The sequence below is a fragment of the Peromyscus californicus genome, unplaced genomic scaffold, assembly GCF_007827085.1.
Source record: "Peromyscus californicus insignis strain IS unplaced genomic scaffold, ASM782708v3 Scaffold_1__1_contigs__length_55948999, whole genome shotgun sequence".
NCBI lineage: Eukaryota > Metazoa > Chordata > Mammalia > Rodentia > Cricetidae > Peromyscus > Peromyscus californicus.
The window spans coordinates 50,644,860-50,667,357 of NW_026294492.1; the positions used below are offsets into that span (position 1 = coordinate 50,644,860).

At 53.3% G+C, this 22,498-nt stretch overlaps 2 protein-coding genes across 7 annotated transcripts; one reads left to right on the forward strand and one right to left on the reverse strand.

Moving 5' to 3' along the window:
* The first annotated feature begins 2,226 nt into the window (after positions 1-2,226).
* Positions 2,227-9,555, forward strand: Stap2 (signal transducing adaptor family member 2). Of its 6 annotated transcripts, XM_052746911.1 has the most exons (13): positions 2,237-2,471; positions 4,285-4,356; positions 4,510-4,632; positions 4,891-4,947; positions 5,779-5,879; positions 6,486-6,620; positions 6,949-7,018; positions 7,085-7,187; positions 7,292-7,357; positions 8,614-8,787; positions 8,863-8,955; positions 9,028-9,102; positions 9,200-9,555. In XM_052746911.1, exons 1-13 carry the CDS (start codon positions 2,370-2,372, stop codon positions 9,262-9,264), a joined length of 1,236 nt encoding a protein of 411 aa, XP_052602871.1. In that variant the 5' UTR covers positions 2,237-2,369; the 3' UTR covers positions 9,265-9,555. The 6 variants fall into 6 exon arrangements, with proteins under 6 accessions (XP_052602872.1, XP_052602873.1, XP_052602870.1 ...); XM_052746913.1 differs by lacking the exon at positions 8,863-8,955 and having other exon boundaries at positions 2,230-2,471; XM_052746910.1 differs by having other exon boundaries at positions 2,235-2,471; positions 6,949-7,187.
* Positions 9,556-9,669: 114 nt separating this feature from the next.
* On the reverse strand, positions 9,670-21,641 carry Fsd1 (fibronectin type III and SPRY domain containing 1). Its single transcript, XM_052746907.1, has 13 exons — positions 21,485-21,641; positions 20,324-20,419; positions 19,940-20,071; positions 19,401-19,502; positions 16,066-16,088; positions 15,773-15,894; positions 14,737-14,946; positions 12,634-12,732; positions 10,978-11,137; positions 10,610-10,689; positions 10,238-10,489; positions 10,052-10,140; positions 9,670-9,917 (listed from the first exon to the last, which is right to left on the reverse strand). Exons 1-13 carry the CDS (start codon positions 21,497-21,499, stop codon positions 9,807-9,809), a joined length of 1,491 nt encoding a protein of 496 aa, XP_052602867.1. The 5' UTR covers positions 21,500-21,641; the 3' UTR covers positions 9,670-9,806.
* Between the last annotated feature and the right edge of the window lie 857 nt (positions 21,642-22,498).

Consider the following 22,498-nt stretch of genomic DNA (forward strand, 5'->3'; position numbering starts at 1 on the left):
TGGCTCCCTGTTAATTTTTCTTTTCCTTCCTTCGTTCTTTCAAGTTTTGAGATAGGAACTCAAAGCTGGCCTGAAACTCAGTATGAAGGCCAGGTTGACCTCACACTTGCAGTAATCCTCCTGCCTCAGCTTCCCTCGTGCAGAAATCATAGGTTTGCATCCCCACACCCAACTCTCCTGTGGCCTTTGACAGTTTGAAGCAACCACTGTATCTTGGCGATGTAGAGAAAGTGCCCTAAAGATAACATCGTTTAGTTGAACAGATAAAGGAAGGTTGTGCCGCACACAGTAACTATCTGGGTCCCCATCACTGCGCTTTATTACCTGTGTAAAGTCCAAGTGCCCTAGCCCAGGACTGCGGAAAATGAGTTCATAATCTGTTTTTTCTGCCTTTTTTGAAAACAGAATAAGCTAAAGACAGGAGTATTGGACTCAAGTTACTATGTAACTAAGGCTGCCCTTAAACTGGCCTCTACCTCCCCACTTCTGGGAAGACCCGAGTGTTCCACCACGCCTGGCTGAATTTATAGCTATATACTGATTGATTGCACTGGAATTGACTTTAGAGCCTTGTACTAGCCTGGTGTTAGGTACACTAACGACACAAATCATGCCCCTAGGTCCTCTCTGGACTCTCAGAAGTCCAGGCCTAGAATCCCTCAGTGGGAGGAGTTGGGGGCGTGGTCAGGGGTGGAGCCCCGCCTAGAATCTCACAGGGAAGGGCTGGGTGTGACTCAGTGGTAGAGTGCTTACTTAGCACGTGCAAAGGCCCTCTGTTGCATCTGCAGCAACAGGAAGAAAGTGGGGAGAGATCAAAAGGAGAGAAATGATGTGATTTGTTACAATTATTCAAAATAGCAGCCAGTGTCAGGCCTGGTGGCCCACATCTGTCATTCCGGCACTTGGGAGGCTGAGGCAGAAAGATCTGGAGTTAAGTCAGCTTGGGGGGCTGAAGAGATGGCTCAGCGGTTAAGAGCATTGTTTGCTCTTACAGAGGTCCCGAGTTCAATTCCCAGCAACCACACTGTGGCTCACAACCATCTGCAATGGGATCAGATTCCTTCTTCTGGTGTACATGAAGACAGAGCACTCATATACATAAAATACATGAATAAATAAATACATATTTTTTAAAAAGTCAGCTTGGGCTGTGTATCTAGACAAAAAACAAACAAATAAAACCAGAAAAACTGCGGGTGGTGGTGGTGCACGCCTTTAATCCCAGCACTCGGGAGGCAGAGGCAGGCGGGTCTCTGTGAGTTCAAGGCCAACCTGGGCTACCAAAGGTGCAAAGCTACACAGAGAAACCCTGTCTCGAAAACCTAAAAACAAAAACAAAAACAAAAACAACCCAGAAAAACTCAGAATGGTGGTGCACACTAGTCATGCACTCAGGAGGCTCAGAAGTTCAAGGTCATCTTCAGTTACTTAGCTGGAGGCCAGCCTGGGCTACATGACTGTGTCTCAATGAAGCAAAAGAAAGAAAACTAAAATCAAGTAACTAAGTGCTTAGATGTAAGTCTAGTGAAGGGTGATCACCCAGGCTGGGAATGATTTCAGTGTTTGCATTGGCAATGTGTCTCAGTGGGGAAGGGAGCTTGCCACCAAGCCTGACCACCTGCATTTGATCCCCAGGACCCACATGGTGGAAGGAGAAAATCCACTCCTGCAAGCTATGCTCTGACCTCCACACACATACACACAATGAATGTAACAAAAACTAAATCGAGGGGCTGGAGAGATGGCTCAGGGGTTAAGAGCACTGGCTGCTCTTCCAGAGGTCCTGAGTTCAATTCCCAGCAACCACATGGTGGCTCACAGCCATCTGTAGTGAGATCTGGTGCCCTCTTCTGGCCTGCAGGCATATGTTCAGACAGAACACTATACATAAATAAATAAATCTTTAAAAAAAAAAAAAAAAAAAAACTAAATCGATATGAGTGTGCTCAAACAGAACAGCACTGAGAAAGCCCCCTCCCTGATTGACACCCCCCCCCCCCCCGCCATCCCTGGCTAAGGATTTGTCTTGCAGATGCCTGCAAACCATCTTTGATGATCCAGGAAAAATTGTTGCTACACCCAGTGACTTAACAAGCATTCCAGATCTCACTATTATGCACCTGCAGTATGCTTCTGTGATTTTTTCCTGTGACTCTCTCCCAGGCACCTTCCCAAACACAGGTCCCTGTCTTTGCTTAGGACAGGAGCCCAGAGCTGCCGGGATTTCCCCAGGATCCAGCCTCCGCCCAGCACTGCCAGGGAGGGAGGTGACAGCTGACTTGAGTTGAGGAAACTCCCCAGGAACCTGTTTATCCGCTTCCTGGCCAGGCTGGGGCTCCTACTGGAAGGACCCGGGACCTGGGCTGGACATGGCCTCGGCCCTGAGCCCACCCCGGGGCCCCAAGCCCAAAGGCGTGCCACCTTCGCACTACTATGAGAGCTTCCTGGAGAAAAAGGGACCCTGCGACCAGGTATGAAGGGCGGGAGCCAGCATTGCTGAGCTGCCCCAGGAATCCACACAACCTCTCTGGGCCAGGTCTCCACACAGACCAAGGGCCTGGCAGGGGTGGGTGGTGGTGGGAGGGTGCCCGGTGGAACAAGGCACGTGCTGCTGGCTGTGGAAGGTCTTGGCTAGCTGTCTGTCTCTGTGTCTCTTTCCATATTCTGTCCTCTGATTTGATGTCTGTCTGCCTGCCTGCCTGTCCATCTGTCTGTCTGCCTTCTTGCCTGCCTGCCTGCCTAGCTGTCAGTCTCTTGATCTGTCCAGCTGCTGTTTCAATCTTTCTAACTTAGTCTCCCTCTCCATTCTCTGCATATAAACAAGACTAGAGACTTCCTCCAGGAAATAAGGTGTCCTTTGATTCCTGGGCCTCCTCCCCCTCCTAGCTCAGAAATAACCCCATGAACTTGAGGTTCTAGGCCAAGGTCATGGCAGGTGGCATGTGGAACTGCTGACAGCTGACTACAGGGTAAACTGTCAACTCAGAACAACTGAGAGGGTTGTTTTGAGATAGGTTTTCAGAACTATGACCCAGAAGGGCTTGAAACTTGAAGCAATCCTCCTACCTCAGCTTTTTAAGTGTTGGGATGACAGGTGTGCTCTGATACCGTGCCCAGCCCATATGCATTTTCTGCTGAGTGCACCCCTCCATTTTTCCCGCTTACTGTTCTGACTTTGTCTCTTGGTTCCCCACGTGTATCCCCCAACAAGCAAGCCCTTTACATCATGCACTCAAAGGATGGACAGATGGATAGGTGGATGGGTGGCTGGATGGGTGAATGGATGGGTAGGTGGGTGAGTGGATAGATGGGTGGGTGGATGGATGGATGAATGGATGGACAGATGAATAGGTAGATGGGTGGCTGGATGGGTGAATGGATGGATGGATGGATGGGTGAGTGGATGGATGGATGGATGGGTGGGTGGGTGGGTGGGTGAATGGGGAGGTGGGTGGATGAGTGGGTGGATGGATAGATGAATGGATGGACAGATGGATAGGTGGGTAGATGGATGGATAAATGGATGGATGGATGGATGGGTGGGTGGGTGGGTGGATGGATGGATGGATGGATGAGTGGGTGGGTGGGTGGGTAGATGGGTGGGTGGGTAGATGGGTGGATGGGTAGATGGGTGGGTAGGTGGATATGTGAGTAGATAGATGTGTGTGTACATGGAAAACCATTAATCCAGTTGGGTTAGCTTACTTCCATACCACCCATCTTTTCATATTGTGGGGTGCCTTGTGTCTCTATCCCATGTGAGTCCCTTTGTTTTCTCCTTTATTAATTGTTGTTGATGGAGCCCAGGCTCACTCCCATGCTAGACAAATGACACTAGCTGTACAGCAGACCATAGTCTCCTGGATGACAGGAGGTGCCCAGGCTGGACAATGGACAGGGAGGACCTCAGTGAACTGTACTTTCAGAGGCTACAGCTCAGTGAATTCCCTGCTCACTCAGCATGACGGAGCCCTGGGTTCCATGCCCAGTAAGACAGAAACTGGTAATGGTGGTGCATGCTCCTCACCCAGCACTCGGGGTGTAGAGACAGGAGGACCAGGAATTCAAGGTCATCCTGGGCTACATGATACTGTGTCAACAAACTAGCTAGCTAGCTAACTGAATGAAACATAACCTTTACTGAAAACAGGTAGCTTTATAGTGAGGGGAAGGGCATGCAGCCTCAAGGATCAGCCAGTTCAGAAGACCTGCAGCAGGAGTGGGTTATGGGGCACACACAACTTTGCCACCTGGCTCCTTTCTCCTTTCTTCTCTGGCCCCTAGGATTACAGGAAGTTCTGGGCAGGCCTCCAGGGTCTAGCCATCTGCTTCTACAACAGCAATCGGGACGTTCAGGTGAGGATGGGAATGTAGGCTCAGGGTCTCATGGATGGATACCTAGGTGGGTGGAGGTCTGGGGTTATGTCACCAAGGAGGTGGCCCCATCATCCTGGGGACCTGAGAGAGCTGTAGGCCTGCTGCTCACACACTCCTGTTCCTCTGGGCCAGGTCCTGGAGAAGCTGGACCTGAGGCTGTTTTCAAAGCTCAAAGATGAGACTTGGTGGGGAAGCTCAAGGGACACCAGCTATCACTTCAGCCTGGTTCTCCGGGACCAGGAGGTCAAATTCAAGGTATGTCAGGAGAAAGGAGAGACTTCTCCATTGAGTCCAATATTCATAATAAAAATATAGAGTCACATGGAGTCTTACTCTGAACTCCTCAGACTCTACAAGTCCCTGGACCCCTCGTGGTTCGAGATGCCTTTAAAAGGGCTGGTCAGCATAGGTCACAACTTGTGCAAATGCCCTGGGGCAGAATGGGCCCTTACCCCACTTTTCTGATGAACACATCCATCCTCCTTAACATAAACTCTTTTTCCCCCTCCCTAGGTTGAAAGCCTGGAGTCTTGCGAGATGTGGAAAGGATTTATCTTGACTGTGGTGGAGGTAAAGTGACTCTACTTTTCTATTTGGGTGTTTTGATGTTGTTGTTGTTTGGTTGTTTGGTTTCTCCAGACAGTGTTTCTTTGTGTAGCCCTGGCTGTCCTGGATCTCGCTCTGTAGACCAGGCTGGCCTCGAACTCAGAGATCCACCTACCTCTGCCTCCCAAATACTGGAATTAAAGGTGTACACCACTACTGCCCGGCTAGTTTCATTTTTTTATTGTTTTATTTTTAGATACTTTATTTGTGTGTGTGTGTGTGTGTGTGTGTGTGTGTGTGTGTGTGTGTGTGTGTGTGTGCGTGCATGCGTGCAGTGCCCTCCGAGGCCAGAAGAGGGTGTCAGATCTCCTGGAGCAGGAGTTACAGGGGTTTGCAAGCTGCCAAGTGGTGGGTGTTGGTAATGGAGCTCCAGTCCTCTGAACTGCTGGGCCAGGTCTCCAGCCCCTTGTTCTATTTTTGAAACAGGATCTCCTGTAGCCCAGGTTGGCCTGAAACTTTCTATGTAGCCGAGGATGACCTTGAACTCCTATCTTCCCGCCTCTGCCTCCCTCCTGAATGCTGGGGCAACAGGTGTGCATCACCACACAGAGTTGAAATCCACATTTTTCTTTTTGGCTCCTGGTTGAACCTGAGAGTTGCCCAGCACTTGGAGCGAGGTTCTAGCACCTTCTGAGTCCGCTTTGGGGTCTGTCTCTGGGTGTCTGTATTTGTATGCTGTGGGGTGTCTGGTAGCGCTGGGCCCAGATGGACTCCTCCCTAGCTCCACATGCTGGCCTGCCTCACTTTACCTTTTCTGTCCCCACACACGCGTTCTTGGCCTGGATCATCCTTCAGCTCCGTGTGCCATCTAACCTGACCCTGCTGCCGGGGCACCTATACATGATGGCCGAGGTTCTGGCCAAAGAGGAGGCACGGCGGGCCGCCGAGGTGCCCTGGTGAGTCCTGAGCGCCGATGGGGTGCACAAGAAACAAGTTCCAGGGGAGGAGGCGGGGTCTGGGTGGGGCCTGTGTCCTGGGGGCGGAGCTTTGGTCTACGAGGGGCCTAATTCAAGAGAGGGGCAGGGCTTGTGTCTAGTGCACTGCTTCAGTTTAGAAGGGGAGGGGCCTGGGTCTAGGAGAGGAGGCGGAGCCTGTGCTTTTGGGCGGGGTCTTTTGTCTACTGGGGGAAACCTGTATTTATAGAGTGCGGGGCTTGCGTCCAGGACCCGGCCTCAGCTTAGAAGAGGTGAGGCCTAGGTCTAGGAGAGGAGGTTGGGTCTATGAACGGGCTGGGTCTGTGTCGAGGGGCGGGCCCTTTTCTGGGGGCGGGGCCTGGGTCTAGGGTGGGATGAGGTCTCTGAGTGTGCGGTGGGGTGGGAGTCTGTGTCAAGGGGTGGGGTCTTTCTGGGGCAGGGCCAGGATCCAGGTGAGGAGGCTGGGTCTCTGGGAGGGCGGGGTCTGTGTCTTGGGGTGGGGCCTGGGTGGGTGCAGCATGTGTGAGGCGCCTGAGGCCAGGTCCAGGTGGGCCTGCAGGACTCTCAGCATCTCTCGCGTGTGCTCAGGTGCTTCCTGCAGGTGAGCCGGCTGGAGGCGCAGCTGCTCCTGGAGCGCTACCCCGAGTGCGGGAATCTGCTGTTGCGGCCTGGAGGGGACGGCAAAGATAGTGTATCTGTCACTACTCGACAGATACTCAACGGGTGCGCACGTGGGGCTCTGAGCCCAGGGTGGGCAGAGTCAGATGGGGGCGTGGGCCATAGCTGGGGGCTTGGTAGCCAGAGGCTGCTGGGAAAGTAGTCAGGCCGGGGCTGGGACACCCTCTGGAGAAGAGTGAGACTTGGGGAGGATCTCGGGGGCGCGGTCATTCATGCCTAGGGACGGGGTCCCCTGGAGTGTGGTCGTAACTGGACAGGCTTAGCGGCGGGAAAACGACTAGAGGCGGGTTCCTGGCGTGGGTCTCCTAGGCGCTGGCTCTCCTGGGTTGGGGAGTGTGGCATCCCAGCTACTCAGTTGCCTACTCCTCTGCAGGGCGCCAGTGGTCAAGCACTACAAGGTGAAGCGGAAGGGTCCTAAGTATGTGATCGACGTGGAAGACCCGGTGAGTTTTGGGGGGTCCTGGGCTCCTTCCCCCGCTTCCCTGCCTGACCACCGTCTCTCACCCCAGTTTTCCTGCCCCTCACTGGAAGCTGTGGTCAACTATTTCGTGACGCAAACCAAGAGGGCGCTGGTCCCCTTCCTGATGGAGGAGGACTATGAGAAGGTTCTAGGTGTGTGCGATGTGGGGCAGCCAAGGTCTGGACGGGGACACGCTGTGGGGGCCTATCTCCGGGCCTTCTCACTGCCTCCAGGCTGCCCGCCCTCTCTGTTCCAGGTTTCGTGGACTCAGATCGGGAGAATGGCGAGAGTGTATGGGCTGTGTCTTCCTCCCGGGGCTCAGGTGATTCCCCTTTCCCATGACTGCTGTGGTTCAAAGACTCTTTTTGTTTGTTTTGTTTTTTGAGACTTGGTTTCTCCTGGGTTTCCTGGAACTCATTCCGTAGAACAGGCTGGTTTTGAACTCAGAGATCCACCTGCCTCTTCTTAACCAGTGCTGGGAATAAAGGCAGGTGCCACCACTGCCCAGTGGCTCTGTTTGTCGAGACAGGGTCTCATTCTATAGACAGGACTAACATTGAAAAAGAGATCCATCTGCCTCTGCCTCTGCCTCCAGGTACAAGTGTCAAAGTGTGTCACCCCTGCTATGCTTTCTTGATAGGCTCTCTTATAGCCAAGGGCTCAGGTGACAGGCACCCACCACTACACTAGGATCCCAAGGATTGTATTTGATTTTTATTTTATCATCATCATCATCATCATCATCATCATTTTTTTTTTGAGACTCTGGCTATCCTGGAACTATGTAGACCAGGCTGTCCTGAAACTCACAGAGATCCACCTGCCTCTGCCTCCTGAGTGCTGGAACTAAGGGCCCAGCTCCAAAGGATTTTATTAATAGAGATGGGTAAAGAAGAGGACTAGCCACCTCAGAGAGACCTGGGGCGGGAGCTGGGCAGGGAGGGGATGCTAGGTCTCCTTTATCAAGTGAGGGAGAGGCAACATGTCTTGTAGAGGACTGAGGGGAATGCAGCATGCATTCTTGAGCCCAGTCCTGAGCCACACACACACACTCAGTGCTCTCAACTGAGTGTGTGCACATCTGAGGCTCATACACCTCTGTACACACACACACACACACACACACACACAGTGCTCTCAACTGAGTGTGTGCACATCTGAGGCTCATACACACCTCTGTATACACACTCACACACACACAGTGCTCTCAACTGAGTGTGTGCACATCTAAGGCTCATACACACCTCTGTATACACACTCACACACACACAGTGCTCTCAACTGAGTGTGTGCATATCTGAGGCTCATACACACCTCTATATACACACTCACACACACAGTGCTCTCAACTGAGTGTGTGCATATCTGAGGCTCATACACACCTCTGTGTACACACACACACACACACACACACACACGTATCTGTGTACCTGTCTGAAGCCACAATCCCACATGCATCCCAACATTCAGACACATTGTGATTGACAGATGGGCACAGAGGGACACTTATGTCTCTCTGCAGGCACACCCTAAGAGGTTTATACCACAGAGGCCCTAACAGTGACTGTTTCTCATCAGGCCCTGCCCCCCATACTAATGTCCCAAAGCCACTCCCACCTGTGCCTGTGCCTGTGTCCAGCCAGGAGGACAGGCTGCCTCCACTACCTCCCCTGCCTCAGCTACCGGACCAGGATGAGAACTATGTGACCCCCATTGAAGACTCCCTAGCAGCTGAGTACATGAATCATGATGGTAAGTCGGGCTGCAGACACTGGAGTCGGGAGGTGGTTGGTGACACCCTGTGACATCTCTCTCCTGTCCATGCAGTGTCTCCCTCTAGTCAGCCAGTCCCCTCGAAGCCCAAGAAGCCGGCGAAGCTCCCAGCAAAACCCCCAAAGCCACCAGTTGTGCCCAAACCCGGTAGGGCTCCGACCTCCCCATTTCCCCTCTCGGTGGCAGGTGGCCTTAGATCTCATCTGCGTCCTTCTGCAGATCTCAAAGCCATCACCAGTGTATGGGCCAGGAAGCCGGGTGGCAGCTCACCACAGGCTCCCTCCCTCGTGACAAGTAAGGAGACTTCGGGGGCCTGGATGCATGGTGGGCAGGTCCTGGGTGCGGCACAGTCCAGAGTGTTCTAGCTGAAGTCTGGATCCCCACCCACCAGGGCTGGGGGATATCACGGCTGAGCTGGAAGAGAAACTGCAGAAGAGGAGAGCATTGGAACACTGATCCAAGCTCCAGGGACCAGTGGGCTATCTTGGGGCGCAGTAGTCCTCCACCGGCTCTGTCCTGAGGGGACTGGACATACCCAGCCTGGAGGAATGCCTGTCCTCCAAACAGTGAAGCAGGGAAGATGCCTGGGAGATCTGAGGCTAGCCTGAGCTGCACAGTGATGTCCGTGGCAGCCTGGGCTACAGAGTGAGACCTTGTTTAATAAAGTAAAAAACAACAAAACTCCACGTGACTGCAAGGTGTGTGTCTAGCATGGCCTCTAGGATTGGGGCCTGTTGGGTGTGTTGGCCTCAAGCTGGCAAAACTGACACCAATCCACAAGGAAAGCCCATTTCACAGCTAAGAAACGCAAGGTCCAGGTCACCTAAGCACCCCATGCCCTAAAATCAGTGCAGTAGCATAGCCAGTGTTTTATCTTTATTATGAAGTGAGGTAGGGAGGGGACTCTGACCTGACCACCCCCCTTTCAGAGTTAAGGCTCCAAACAGCAGGTAGGTGGAGAGCCGGCTGAAGTGCCCCAGCTGGCAGGTGGCCCTGGCCTAGGTGAGGCTGGTATTGGAACTGCTGGTGGCACTACCCCGCTTCTGCAGGCAGCGCACGGCACTGGGGACCTGCAGGCCTGTTGTCACCTGGAAGCTCCCACACCACACCTGGGGAGAGTGGGGAACAGGGAGGCTCAGACAGGAGTCACGGCACCCAGAGAAAGGCCCACCCCCTCCCCGTCAGCCCACCCCTTCTCACCCCTTCCCCCTCAGCCTACCCCTGCCCGCTACAACAGGCTCACCGTGAAGGCTGGAAGCAGGGGCTGTGTGAACTTGGCCTTGAAGGTGTGCAGGAGCTGTTTGGTGCGGGCATTGTAGAAAGACAGGAAGCCTGGGGTGAGGGGAGCAGAGGGACAGGAGTCAGGACAGGGGTGAGGACCAGGGGAGGGGCCAGAGCATCGCGACTGAGGAAGGGAATGTGATGGCACCTTGGTGGAAGTCGCAGTGTACGCCCAGGCAATCAGGCACAGGGCTGTCCAGCACTTTGACCTTGTTGGCGTGCTTGGCGGTGAAGCTGGCCTGCAGCCAGTTGTTGGCATGCAGACACCAGGATGCGGCTGTCTTGCCCAGCTGCTCAAAGCGGCCCAGGCTGCGGTAGGCCACACCCAGGCCAAAGGCCTTGCTGTCCGGTTCAAAGCGCACCTCCCAATAGTGCTCCCCACCATCAATCAGCGTGTCCCCTGAGGCACAGGGACAGAGAGGGGGCAGGATGGAGCCGAGGGTGCACACCTCTTATGCCCACATACTCCTGCTCAGACCTTGCCCCCAACTCCCCAGTTCCCTTCATCTCCCATCCTTACCCAGCACTGTGTAAGACTCAGCTGTGAAGCGGTCCCGTCCCCCACGACCTGAAGACATCCTCTTGGGAGATGGAGTCCCTCTGTGGACAGCAGGGAAGCTCAGCTCAGGTTTCACCTTTCCCTGGGACAACCTCCCTGGTCCATGCCATTTTCCTCAGCTGGAAGATGCCTAACCAACTGAGCTAACTGGTCAGATGCTGCAAAAAAACTCCTATTCACCCATCAGAACCCCGCTCAAAATCTTGCTCACTCACTCTTCTACAAGGAAGCTGTTATACCCCTAAGTCCCTCCCTCCACCCAGTCCTGACAAAACTGGCCATGGCGAGCATGTCCACTAGAGACTCGGGGACCAGGGGAGGTGGGCTACCTGGCTGGGGAGTTTACAGGGGACGCTGTCCGGCCCTTGCCGTCTTTCTCTCGAGCCTTGATATCTTGAACCTTCCCGCCCATGGCATCCCACTCGACGGAGAGGTCCTCCACTCGCAGGTTCTGGTGAGATGTGGACCCGTCCAGGCGGAACATGAATGCTGGGGCCAGGGAGACGAGGCGGGGGGTCACAGAGATGGGAAACCCAGATAGACACAGAGAGACAAGACGGGCAGCTGGTGGAGGGAGATAGATGGACAGGAGGGGCGGCAATACAGGGAGATGCAGGACAGGAAGGTTGGGGGAGCTGACCAATGAGCCAGAGGAACCAGGTAAAAGGGCTGTAGTCTAAATGTCTCTGGGGTCTAGAGACATTTTCAAGCCTGTCTCCCTGCCCTGTGCTGAGGGTGGACCCCCCAAAAAGAACATGGCTACAGCAGGAGGGAGTTATGCTAGACAGCAGAGGGACTTCCAAAGATGATATACAAAAGAGTCACTGTGGGAAAGTATAGAATCTGTTTTTATGACTCATGTTCTGTGCCCAACTCTACAGAGGTTGGAAGGAGGGAGGGAGAGAGACAGGAAGACTACTCCCTCCATCTACACTTGGAATCTTAGCCCTCATGAGGCCAGGGCTGGGGGATTCTGACTTCCAGCCTGTCTCCAAGAACTAAATAAATAATTTATTTTTAAAGAAAGGGATGGGGCTGGAGGTTGCTCACTAGTTAGCATACTGGCTAGTTTTTCAGTGGACCTGGGCTCAATTTTCAGCACCCACATGGTACCTCACAACTGTAACTCCAGCTCTCTACCTGGCCTCTGTGGGCACTGCACAGCCGTACCATACTGACACACACGTAGAAAAAGTCACAAAATAATCATTTAAAAAAATTTACAGCCGGGCGGTGGTGGCGCACGCCTTTAATCCCAGCACTCGGGAGGCAGAGCCAGGCGGATCTCTGTGAGTTCGAGGCCAGCCTGGACTACCAAGTGAGTTCCAGGAAAGGCGCAAAGCTACACAGAGAAACCCTGTCTCGAAAAACCAAAAAAAAAAAAAAAAAAAAAAAAATTTAACTGAAGCCGGGTGGCGGTGGTGCACGCCTTTAATCCCAGCACTCTGGAGGCAGAGCCAGGCAGATCTCTGTGAGTTCAAGGTCAGCCTGTCTCCAAAGCGAGTTCCAGGACAGGCACCAAAACTACACAGAGAAACCCTGCCTCCAAAAACCAAAATAAATAAATAAATAAATAAAAACAAGGCACACATGGTGTGACATCTGTAACCACAGCATGGGACGGGCAGAGACAGGGGGAGCCTTAGGGCTCAGGCCATCCAGGTGGACAACGCCTGAGGAGTGACTCCTGATGATGATTCCACAAGCACAAACCCCCTACATGTGCACACACATACAAATACATGTAAAATAAAACCCACAGGTCACCCTCCTAAACAGAAAGTTAAAAAAGAAAACAAAAACCAGCAGAGTCCAAGATATCTGAGTGAAGACAGAGATGGCCACTGCAGACTGAAGGTGAGCTCCCCGGCAGTCAGAGCAGTAAGGGCCACATCACCCCATTCCAAGACCCTTATGAAGGATGGGTTCCCAGGACACCAGGATGGGTGGGAGATACTGAGTCAGGGAGGGTAGGAGGCAGGCACCTGGCGTCTCCAAGGTCACCGGCTCAGAGAATTCCCCAGCCACCGCCTTGTTACAGGCCTTCACACGGAAGTTCATGTATTTCATGTCAAATTTGAGACCTAGGAGGGAAGAGAGGACATAATACCAGAGGGGCCCCACCCTAGTCTGTCAGTCTGTCTGTGTCTCATTTAAGATTTATTTCTAGGTTTCTGGGTGTTTTGCCCACATGTGTGTCTGTGCACTACCTGTGTGCAGTGCCTGTGGAGGCCAGAAGGGGGTGTTTAGTCCCCTGGAGCTGGAGTTACAGGTGGTCATGAGCCACCATGTGGGTGCTGGGAACTGAACCCAGATCCTCTGCAAGAGCATCCAGTGCTCTAACCACTGATCAGTCTCTCAGGCCCCTTAATTATCACTGCTGATGTTTGGCCTGCCTGCTCCACCCTCTTTTCCTGACCTTGGCCTCCCTGATTCTCCTGCCTCCACCTCCCCAGTGCTGGGAAGATGAGTGTGCACCAAGCTGGGGGTGGAACCCATGGCTTTCTCCCTGCTAGGTGAGCACTGTGGCACCTGAGCCATGCATGCCTCCCTGCATCTCTTTGGTTTGGAGCTAAACTAGATATTCCACAAGCCGCCACCAGTGGGAAGATGGGATCCCTCACTGTGCTTGTGTCTGGGATTATCCCCAGATAAAAGTCACAACAAAACCAGTAAGAGGCAGAGGGGCCTGAGGTCCGGATTCTGGGGTCCTATAAAAAAGGGGGGGTAGGTTTGTTTTGATTTCTGTATGGAAGGGAAGCCAGTAGGTTCTGGGGCTCTGGCACGGGCTGGCAAGGCCATTCCCCCTGCAATTGGCATGCTCATTATTAACCATGAATGCTAATTACAGATAACTAGCAGGCTGGTGATTATAGCCCAAGAGTTGAAGAGTTAGGGAGGAAAATCAGGGGTTCCCGGCTCTGAAAAGCTTTGTAAACTCATTAGGGCCCTGATGATTCCCGCCTCCTGAGCCTCCTCCTGCCCGCTGTGAGGATGCCTAGATGTTCTGACTTCCAATTACCCAGAGACTCCCTGAATATCTGAGGGGCCCCTGAATGCCAGGATTGGGAGTTCACTGCTCACTAGTGAGTGGACGGTGAGGAAGCGTGGTGGGTAAAGGTGCAGGAATGTGAAGACTGAATCCAGCCACCCAGGAAAGAGCCAGGCATGGCACATGCAGACTGTAGCCCTGAGGTGGAGACAGGATTCCTGGGTCTTGGCAGCCAGACAGCCTAGCTAACTGTGAGCTCCAGGCCATTGAGACCCATCTCAAGAAGGGGGGGGGGGGCACTGAGGGTGACGGTCAACACTGACCTCTGACCTCCTCACTGGCACACACACAGCGAGAATGAAGGACCAGCAGCTGGATGGTAGAGCTATAGAGAAGCTACACGTGAAGTTCCTCCCATGCCTCAGTTTCCTCTGCTTTCAAATGGCTTTGAGAAACCAGCCCTTCACACGGGACAAACCCATCCATCTTGCCTTCTGTTCTGCTGATGGCTCTGTCGGGCTAACCCCACCAGCCTGCTCTCAGACCCCACGAGTTGCAGGAAGCCAGGAGTACCAACACACCTTGGTGTTTGATGGGGCAATGGAGCCCAGGGTGGGGGGCGTGGGGGAGTTGGGAGATGGACAGCTAAGCTGAGCTGGTAGTGCTCCCTTTCTTGCCTAGGCATGCTCCCTCTACCTAAAGGTGCTCCCTCTCTTGCCTAAGATTGCTCCTTCACCTATCAGGGAATGCTTCCTCTCCTGCCTGGGAGTGGACCTTCCTGTGGGGGAGTGCTCCTTCTCCTGCCTAGGAGTTTTCCTTCACTCTGCAGGGAGTACTCCTTCATCTGCCTGAGAGTGTTCCCCATCAGGTTGTATTCCCCCACAAGCTTGTCTGCTCCTTCATACACCTGAGAATGCTCCCCCACATGCCTGGCCGTGCTTCTTCATCTGCTTGTAAATGCTCCTCACTTACCCTGGAGTGCTCCCCCACATGCCTGAGAGGGTCCCCCCTTATCCATCAGGCAATGTTCCCCACACACCTATGTGTGCTCCCTCACCTGCCCATCCATGCTCATTCACTGAGGGGTGCTCCCCACCTGTCAAGGTGTGCTCAGTGTGTCGGATGCCCTCGACAACCATCCAGGGGTGATCCTCCTTGAGGCGGGGTGGGCCCTCGAAATTGGTCCTGCGGTACTCCAGCACGTAGTGGTCAATCTTGCTGTCCTCATCGGGCATGCGCCACACCAGCGTCACACAGTTATCGGCCACCAGGGACTCGGCCAGGTCGATGATGGGGGCACTTGGCACTACCAGGGCCCAGGAAGAGGGGTCAGTGTCTGAGTCATCAGACTATTCTGGTGGAGCCCTGAGGGGCTGGGGCTGAGGCTGGGGCCTCCTGGGGTCACATGGGTCAGGGCAGAGCTTTCTCTGTACCTTCTCAGTATAGAGAAGTACAGTAAATTAGTTACTTTTCCAGAATTCTCTATGAACCGGGGTGTGGCTTTCTTTGGGATTCCACCCCACAGTGGTCCTCCATAGAGTGCCAGCTCCCTAGGAGGTGAGGTCTCCTGGGATCCGCAGGGCAGGGCTTTCCCAGGCCACCAGTGCCTGGTGCGGGAGCCAAACTGAAGGCCCACCCACCCATAGACATAGCATCCACAGACCCTACCCACCCTCAAGACAACTCTGGTCAGTGTGTGGGCCTGGCTTGCTTAGGTCCTACCCAGGAGGAAGCAATGGCCCCAAGTCCAGTGCGATCAGGGACTGACCAGGGCTCCACCCACAGACCCCACCTCAACCCCTTCACGGGAGGGACTTGATGTGGGCTCCATCCATAGACAAGATAGTCACAGACCCAACCCGTGTGGGCAGGGCCTGACGAAGACCCAACCACCACAGCCACAGGTCCCACCCCTGCATGGGCGGGACTTGATGTGGCTCTGTCCATAGGCATGACACTCACAGATCCCACCGCCTGTAGGTGGGACTTGACTAGGCCCTAACCTGTGCTGTGCTGTGTGCGTGTGTGCACGCGTGCCTGTCTGTCTGTCTTCCTCGCTCCACTCAAGTCCTGTTCTCTGTCCCCCCCAACGGCACCAGAGCCCTGGGCCCCCAGGCAGGTCCCCATCTCACCAGGCAGGAACTTGAGGGTCTGTAACATTTGGCGTTCCTGTGCGAAGTCCACCATGAGGTGACTCATATTGTCACTGACCTTGGCTTTCAGCGACAGTCGGAAGGCAGGGGCCATGGTCACACTGCAGGGAGGGAGGAGCAATCCCATGGTAGCGTGTAGCAGAGGGGCCAGGCTGGGACATCTGGGGACCCCTGCCCTGTGCTCCTGTGCAGTGCTCAGGGACCTGGCCTCCCCCAGTGGGTGTCCCCACACAGGCAGGACTCTGGGATAGGGACCTGACTCAGCATCTTACCCATCTTTGATTTGCTTGGCGGCCTAGAAAAAGACAGAGCAGAAATCAAAGGTGCGTGTCACCCAGATCTGTGCCACTATACAGACAGGGAGACTGAGGCACAGCAGCTGGCATTTGGCAAAGATCTCTGCCAGGAGGCAGAGGGTGAACTGCCCCCTTCTGGGCTGTGTCAATGGGACTATGAGACTAAGCCAGCCCCACGCCAGTCCCTGTTGCAGGCCACAGGAATATATCATAAGAACTCAGCTGGTTATGGCAAAGTCACTACCTGGAGGGATCAAGGAATTCCTTCAGAGGAAGCCAAATTCCAAGGAGTTTTTGGTGTTATTTGGCTTGTTATATATCAGCTGTATTCTGTTATGGAAGTCATGTGTGCCTTCACAGTTTTCCCAATTGACTTTTCCCTAAGAAGGGCTAACAGTGTGGACTGATCACTCTCTGGACATACACATTCCAGGCATTTGGAGAACAGCCTCAGGAAAGGTTTTCTCTGGAATCAGATATCTCCCTTAGGCACTTTTAAGGACTAGCAGTAATAACAGTCCACATGAAGGTCTCCTGATTTAAGGCAAATTCCACAAGGAGACACCGCCTAGGTCAGGTGGACGTTAAATAATAGCTTTACACAATTTAGCTCGGACCCTCCTTTCTTACAGCCTTACTAACTTTATAGACTTTTAACTCCTTACCTAACCACTTCTAGGAATATTTAGATAACTTTCTGTGCTGACAGCTATGCTCAGCCAGAACCCCAGTTCAAGCCTCCCTGTAATTATCATCATTGGCAGCATCCGGCCAGGTCCATCCCCAGATGGAGGAAAGTACTTTATCAGAGATACCGCTGTACTCTCTAAGAACAGACAGACTTAAGCATCCAGGCTACCTGTTTGAGAAGGCCTGGCAGATGTGCCAATTAAGCTTTACTTCCTCCTTTCCCAAACCTTACCTCCAGTTCCAGATCTCCCTTTAACTATCACCAGAGGCATCTAGCTGTACAGTTTGCCTAGCGACTGAGCACACTTTCCCCCACCCTGCAGAAAAACGGCAGATTGCTTGGACAGATAGGAGCCACAGGAAAAAAGAAGACAGTTTTATTTTCTCCCATTGACCTAGCAACTTATGGATTCTTAACATTTTCTACCAATCACGTTTAAGATTATAGTTGAGCACATAAGAGCCCTCTTCTTAGATATTACCTGAATTCAGCCTTTAGTTAATTCATTTCCCCATTGGTCACTTCCCTTTGGGGTTGCAAATGATAATTAACGGTTATTGCCTCCCTATGTGATCCTTATCACCCCTCGTTTGACCCTGGAAGCCTGGCTTTGCACTGCTAAGGGAATACTGCTTGTAAGTGTATATATCCAGGACTTCCAGGGCATGTGGAAGACGGAGAAGAGAAAAGAGAATGGAAGAACTAGACGGGTAAGAACTTGAGAGGAGCCGGGCGGTGGTGGCGCACGCCTTTAATCCCAGCACTCGGGAGGCAGAGCCAGGCGGATCTCTGTGAGTTCGAGGCCAGCCTGGACTACCAAGTGAGTTCCAGGAAAGGCGCAAAGCTACACAGAGAAACCCTGTCTCGAAAAACCAAAAAAAAAAAAAAAAAAAAAAAAAAAAGAACTTGAGAGGAACAAACTGAGATGGGGAAGAACTAGATTGAAGGGCTAGAAGAGAGTATTAGAGGAACGAGATGGAAGATGAGGAAGAACCAGATGGGGAAGTACTAGCTGGGTAAGAACAAGGTGAAAAGGACCTAGATGAGGCAGAATTAAGACGAGAAAATTAAGATAGAACTTAGAGGGAGTAATAGATAAGTATAGAGGGAAATCAGGCAAGAAAGGAGCTAGGCACGAGAACAGAACTGAAGCTGGGTATAAAGGATGTTATGCCAGAGGAATTAAAGCAAGTGGACTATAGAGCTCGGTGTGCTGAGATTCTATTTCCTGAAAATAGTCCTTGCTGTTCATAGTTCTCTCCTGAGCCCCTGGGATGTATAACATTAAGGCTGGACCTGATAATATTATACAAGAAGTCCCCACTCGGTGCCCAGCACATGCAGCAGAACACTTACTTATTTTTAGCTTTTAAAGTTACATTTATTTCTTTTTTGTTTCTTTGTTTGTTTTCGAGACAGGGCTTCTCTGGTGTTTTGGTGCCTGTCCTGGATCTCGCTCTGTAGACCAGGCTGGCCTCGAACTCAGAGATCTGCCTGGCTCTGCCTCCCGAGTGCTGGGATTAAAGGCATGTGCCACCACTGCCCAGCTTAAAATTACATTTATTTCTATGTGTGTATATGTGTGTGGAGGTCAGAGGACAACCTTCAGGAGTTGGTTCTCTCCTTCCACCATGTGGGGTCGGGGATTGAACTCAGGTAGTCAGGCTTGGCCGCAAGCACCGTTCCCCCCAGCTTTTTTTTTTTTCCTTCCTTGCCAGCTTGAGTCAGCACATTTAACAAACCAAAATATAGACTGCCCAGCTTAAGAGAAATCTTAGAAAAAATAATGAATGCTCCACAAAGTAAAAGCTTATTCTGAGTGGTATTGACACACTCACCACCGGGTGGCATGAAATTATACTAATTATTTATTCATTGAGCCAATTTGTCTTACTTTTTGTGACAGTGTTTCATGTAGCCCAGGCTGGCCTGGAACTCACTTCGTAGCCGAGGCTGACTCTGATCGTCCTCCCAATTGCTGGGGTGATAAGTCTGCATCAGCACACCTGGCCTGTGTAGTGCTGGGGATGGGACACAGGGCCTGGTGCATGCTAGGTGAGCACTCTGTCCACCATGCCCCAGCCCCAGTCCCTCACTGAGTGGTCTCGAAGACATACTTGCGTTTCACGCTGCATGGAGGCACTATCTAAATAAAATGACTTGTGGGCTGGCGAGAGGCTCAGAGAGTAAAGGCGCTTGCTGATACACCTGAGGTGATCCGCACACTCAGATGAAAGGAGGGTAGGAGCGTTGTGGGCTGCACACGCCCCTCCCACACACAAATAAATATGTGCGATAAAAATGAACAAAACCAGTGGTGGCGCATGCCTTCAATCCCAGCACTGGGGAGGCAGAGGCAGGCAGATCTCTGTGAGGTCCAGCCTGGTCTACAAAGAGAGTTCCAGGATAGCCAGGGCTACACAGAAAAACCCTGTCTCAATAAACCAAAAAAAAAAAAAAAAAAACCCAAAAAACAAAAACAAACAAACAAACATAACCAACCCAAACCAGAGCAAACAAAAAATACCAAAAACCAAAAACCAGAATAAGAACAACAACAAAAATCTGGACACAGTGCATTTGACCTTGGGACCTTATGAGTCCTCTCACTGACACCCACCTGAGGGAAGTCCTCGCTGTCTGCGGCCTGCAGGGTCTGGTTGGCTGTCTCCAGGAGCTCCTCAGAGCTCTCCAGGGCCCGTGTGCATGCGGCTAGCTGGTTCTGTGAGCAGCATTCAATGGGGACAGATCCCTCAACCACCACAATCCCCACCCCCCCAGAGCTCTGCCACCCCCAGGACCCACAGCCTAACAGGGCTCCAGGTGGGAAGAGTAGACTGGAGCTTTGGGCGCTGGCAGAGCCAGGCTGGGATGGACTCACACCTGAGTCCCCCAGGCTCCCTGGTTACCACAGGTGGGAATGTGGGATCCTGAAAAGTCAGGATGAAGTTTGGGTACAATGTGAGAGACGCCGGCTTGGAGCTGGAGAGTCCACGGCAGTTATGGGAGGTGTTTGAGCAGGTGTGTTACCCTGGTTCTGGGGGGAGTGGAAAGGACTGGGAAACTGTAGGGAGGTGGTGATGCCAGAGAAGATATTTTGGGGAAGGGTTAGGAGGGGACCAGAGGCTCCGGAGGGAGGGGATGGATGTGTGTTCACACCTGCAGCTCGTAGGTGCGGCTAGCCCTGTCCTGCTTGATCTTCATTAGCATGGATTCCTTCAGCTCCTCCAGCACCGACATGAGGGACTGGAACTCGGCTTCTAGGTCCTCCTGCACTTTGGCTGAGTTTGCCTGCATGGGAAGAGGCCACCAAGAGCCGGGTACAGTGACACACGCCAGAGGCAGATGGTTCCCTGTGAGTTCGAGGCCAGCCTGGTCTACAGAGTGAGTTCCAGGACAGCCAAGTCTACACAGAGAAACCGTGTCTCAGAAAAAGAAAAGGCGAGGCCATGTAGACGGGAGACTGAGGTGTGGAGAGAGATACTTCCTGGCCTCTCCCTGCACCCCTCCACCAGAGTCTGCAGAACTGACTGCTCTGCTCACCTCTACATTCAGCAGCATCTGCTTCAGGGAGTAGATGAAGGTCTGTGTCTCCTCATTCTTCACAGCCAGGGTGGTGATGATTTTTCTTAGTGCCTCCTGAGGAACAGAAGGAACATGGGCAGTGGGTTGGCTGAATGCTGCCCTCCAGGGATGCAGGCCTGGGGCGAGGCTGTGGCATCCCCATTGCAGAGAAGGAAACTGAGGCATACAGCCGGCCTCTCAGGGATGGACCCTAGTTACATGGTATGAGCACTGGGCTTATATGAGTTTGTGTGTGTGCACATACATGTGTGTGCATGCACGTGTGTGTGGAGGCCAGGTGTCAATATTGGTTGTCTCCCTCTGTCACTTTCCATGTATTACTTGAGGGAAGGTCTCGCACTGAGCCTGGGCTAGGCTAGCTGCCACCGAGTCACCAGGGATCCTCCTGTGTCCATGTTCCCAGGGCCGGGGTTACAGTGTATGCAGCTGCACTAACTTCTTACGTGAGCGCTGGGAACTTGAACTCAGGTCCTTACGTTTACACAGCAAACACTTTCCCCACTGAGCCACCTTCCCCGCGGTCTCACTGTGTAGTCCCGGCTAGCCTGGAACTCACATCAACCTCTTGTCTCTACCTCCCGAGTCTGGGGTGACAGGCGTGCACCACCAACACCCCAGGCCAGTATCTGCAATCTTGAAAGTTGACGGTGAGCTGCAGTGAGAGGGTAGCAAGGCGAGTCCCAGGGTCCAACTGGGCTAGCCTGGGGTAAAGGGCTATATGGAGAAACAAATTTCTCCTGGGCGAGGTGTGATAGGCGTGGGTCAGGATAGCCTGGAAAGTGGATGGAGTTCATCTGGGCAACCTGAAGGTCTCACTTGCGAAGGGTGGTGCTTGGAGAGGGGGATCCCCATGGCAGGTGGAGGAGGAGGGCGCCAGCTCCGGGCACCCACCCGGGGGTGGGGGTGGGGCTGGTCACTGCGGAGCTGGGGGCGGTGACCTGCGGGGTGAGTCTCCAGCTGAGCCCAGGCTAGGACGATGAGGAGCTGAATGAGGGGAGAAGGATTGGGGTCTGCGTGTTAACCCGAGCCATGGTGCAGGCGGCCCGTGAGGGGGAGGGGCGCTGCGGCATCACCTGGTCCCCTCCCCACGCCCGCTCCGAGCATCCCTCCCGGTCCTACCCTCTGGTCCTCCATAGCTGCAGCCCTGGGTCTCCCCGACCCCGCCGCGGGGTCCCCCTCAGCTGGTTCTCCAAACACTCAAGCCTCCTTGGCCGCAGCCGGCAGTCAATTAGCCCTCCGCGCCCTCGCCGCCTCCGCCGCCGCGCCCCCAGTCAGCGCTCCATCACTGCATGTATTGCGCATGCGCACGCGACCGGCGCTGCCGGGAATTGTAGTCCGGCGCTGGGAATCGCCTTCCTCCAGAGCACGGATATCCCTGTGTGATACTGGGAGGAATGAGTGAGTGCCTAGGCAGAAGTCAGGGAATCGGGCTTTGGCCTCAGGTCCTGTCTTGTGACCTCGGAGGCACCCCTTATGCACCCCCACATCGTCTCCATTTGCTACTCAAATTGGCACCCCAGCTGCTCTGAGAACTGTCCTTTGATGACTTGTGGTTCAGAACAATTCCAGGAAGCGCCCAGTGAGAAAGTAGGTCACACAGTGGTTGAGTGTGAGACTCTGAACTTTACCGCACTGACCACTGACCCCGGACTGGGACTGAGGCTGAGGGCTGACGGCTAGGACCTCCGGGCTCCAACTTTGCCCAGGCCTTGGAGCAGCAACCAGAACCTGTAAGAGACAGAACTGGCCTCGACGGACTGAGACTGCTTCGTTCACCCAGACAGGGATCCCAACCTCCCACGGGGTTGGCTGACCACAGATGGGCTTGGGGACAGCTGTGATAGACGTATAGATATACACTGTGTATAGATATGCACAGCCCACCAGGAAGTCACTGATGTCCTTGTGGTTTGACTGAGAACAGAGTTTTTGCTACCAGAACAGGTCTCTCTATGTAGCTCAGGCTGGCCTGGAACTCGCAGAAATCCAGCCTGCCTCTGCCTCCCGAGTGCTGGGATTAAAGGTGTGTGCCACCACACCTGTGAGTTACTACAGAAATCCGCTGACATGGCCTGTACCTGCTCCATGTGAGCCCTGGGCCTCATGCCCCGAACTGAAACAAGCTATGACTTA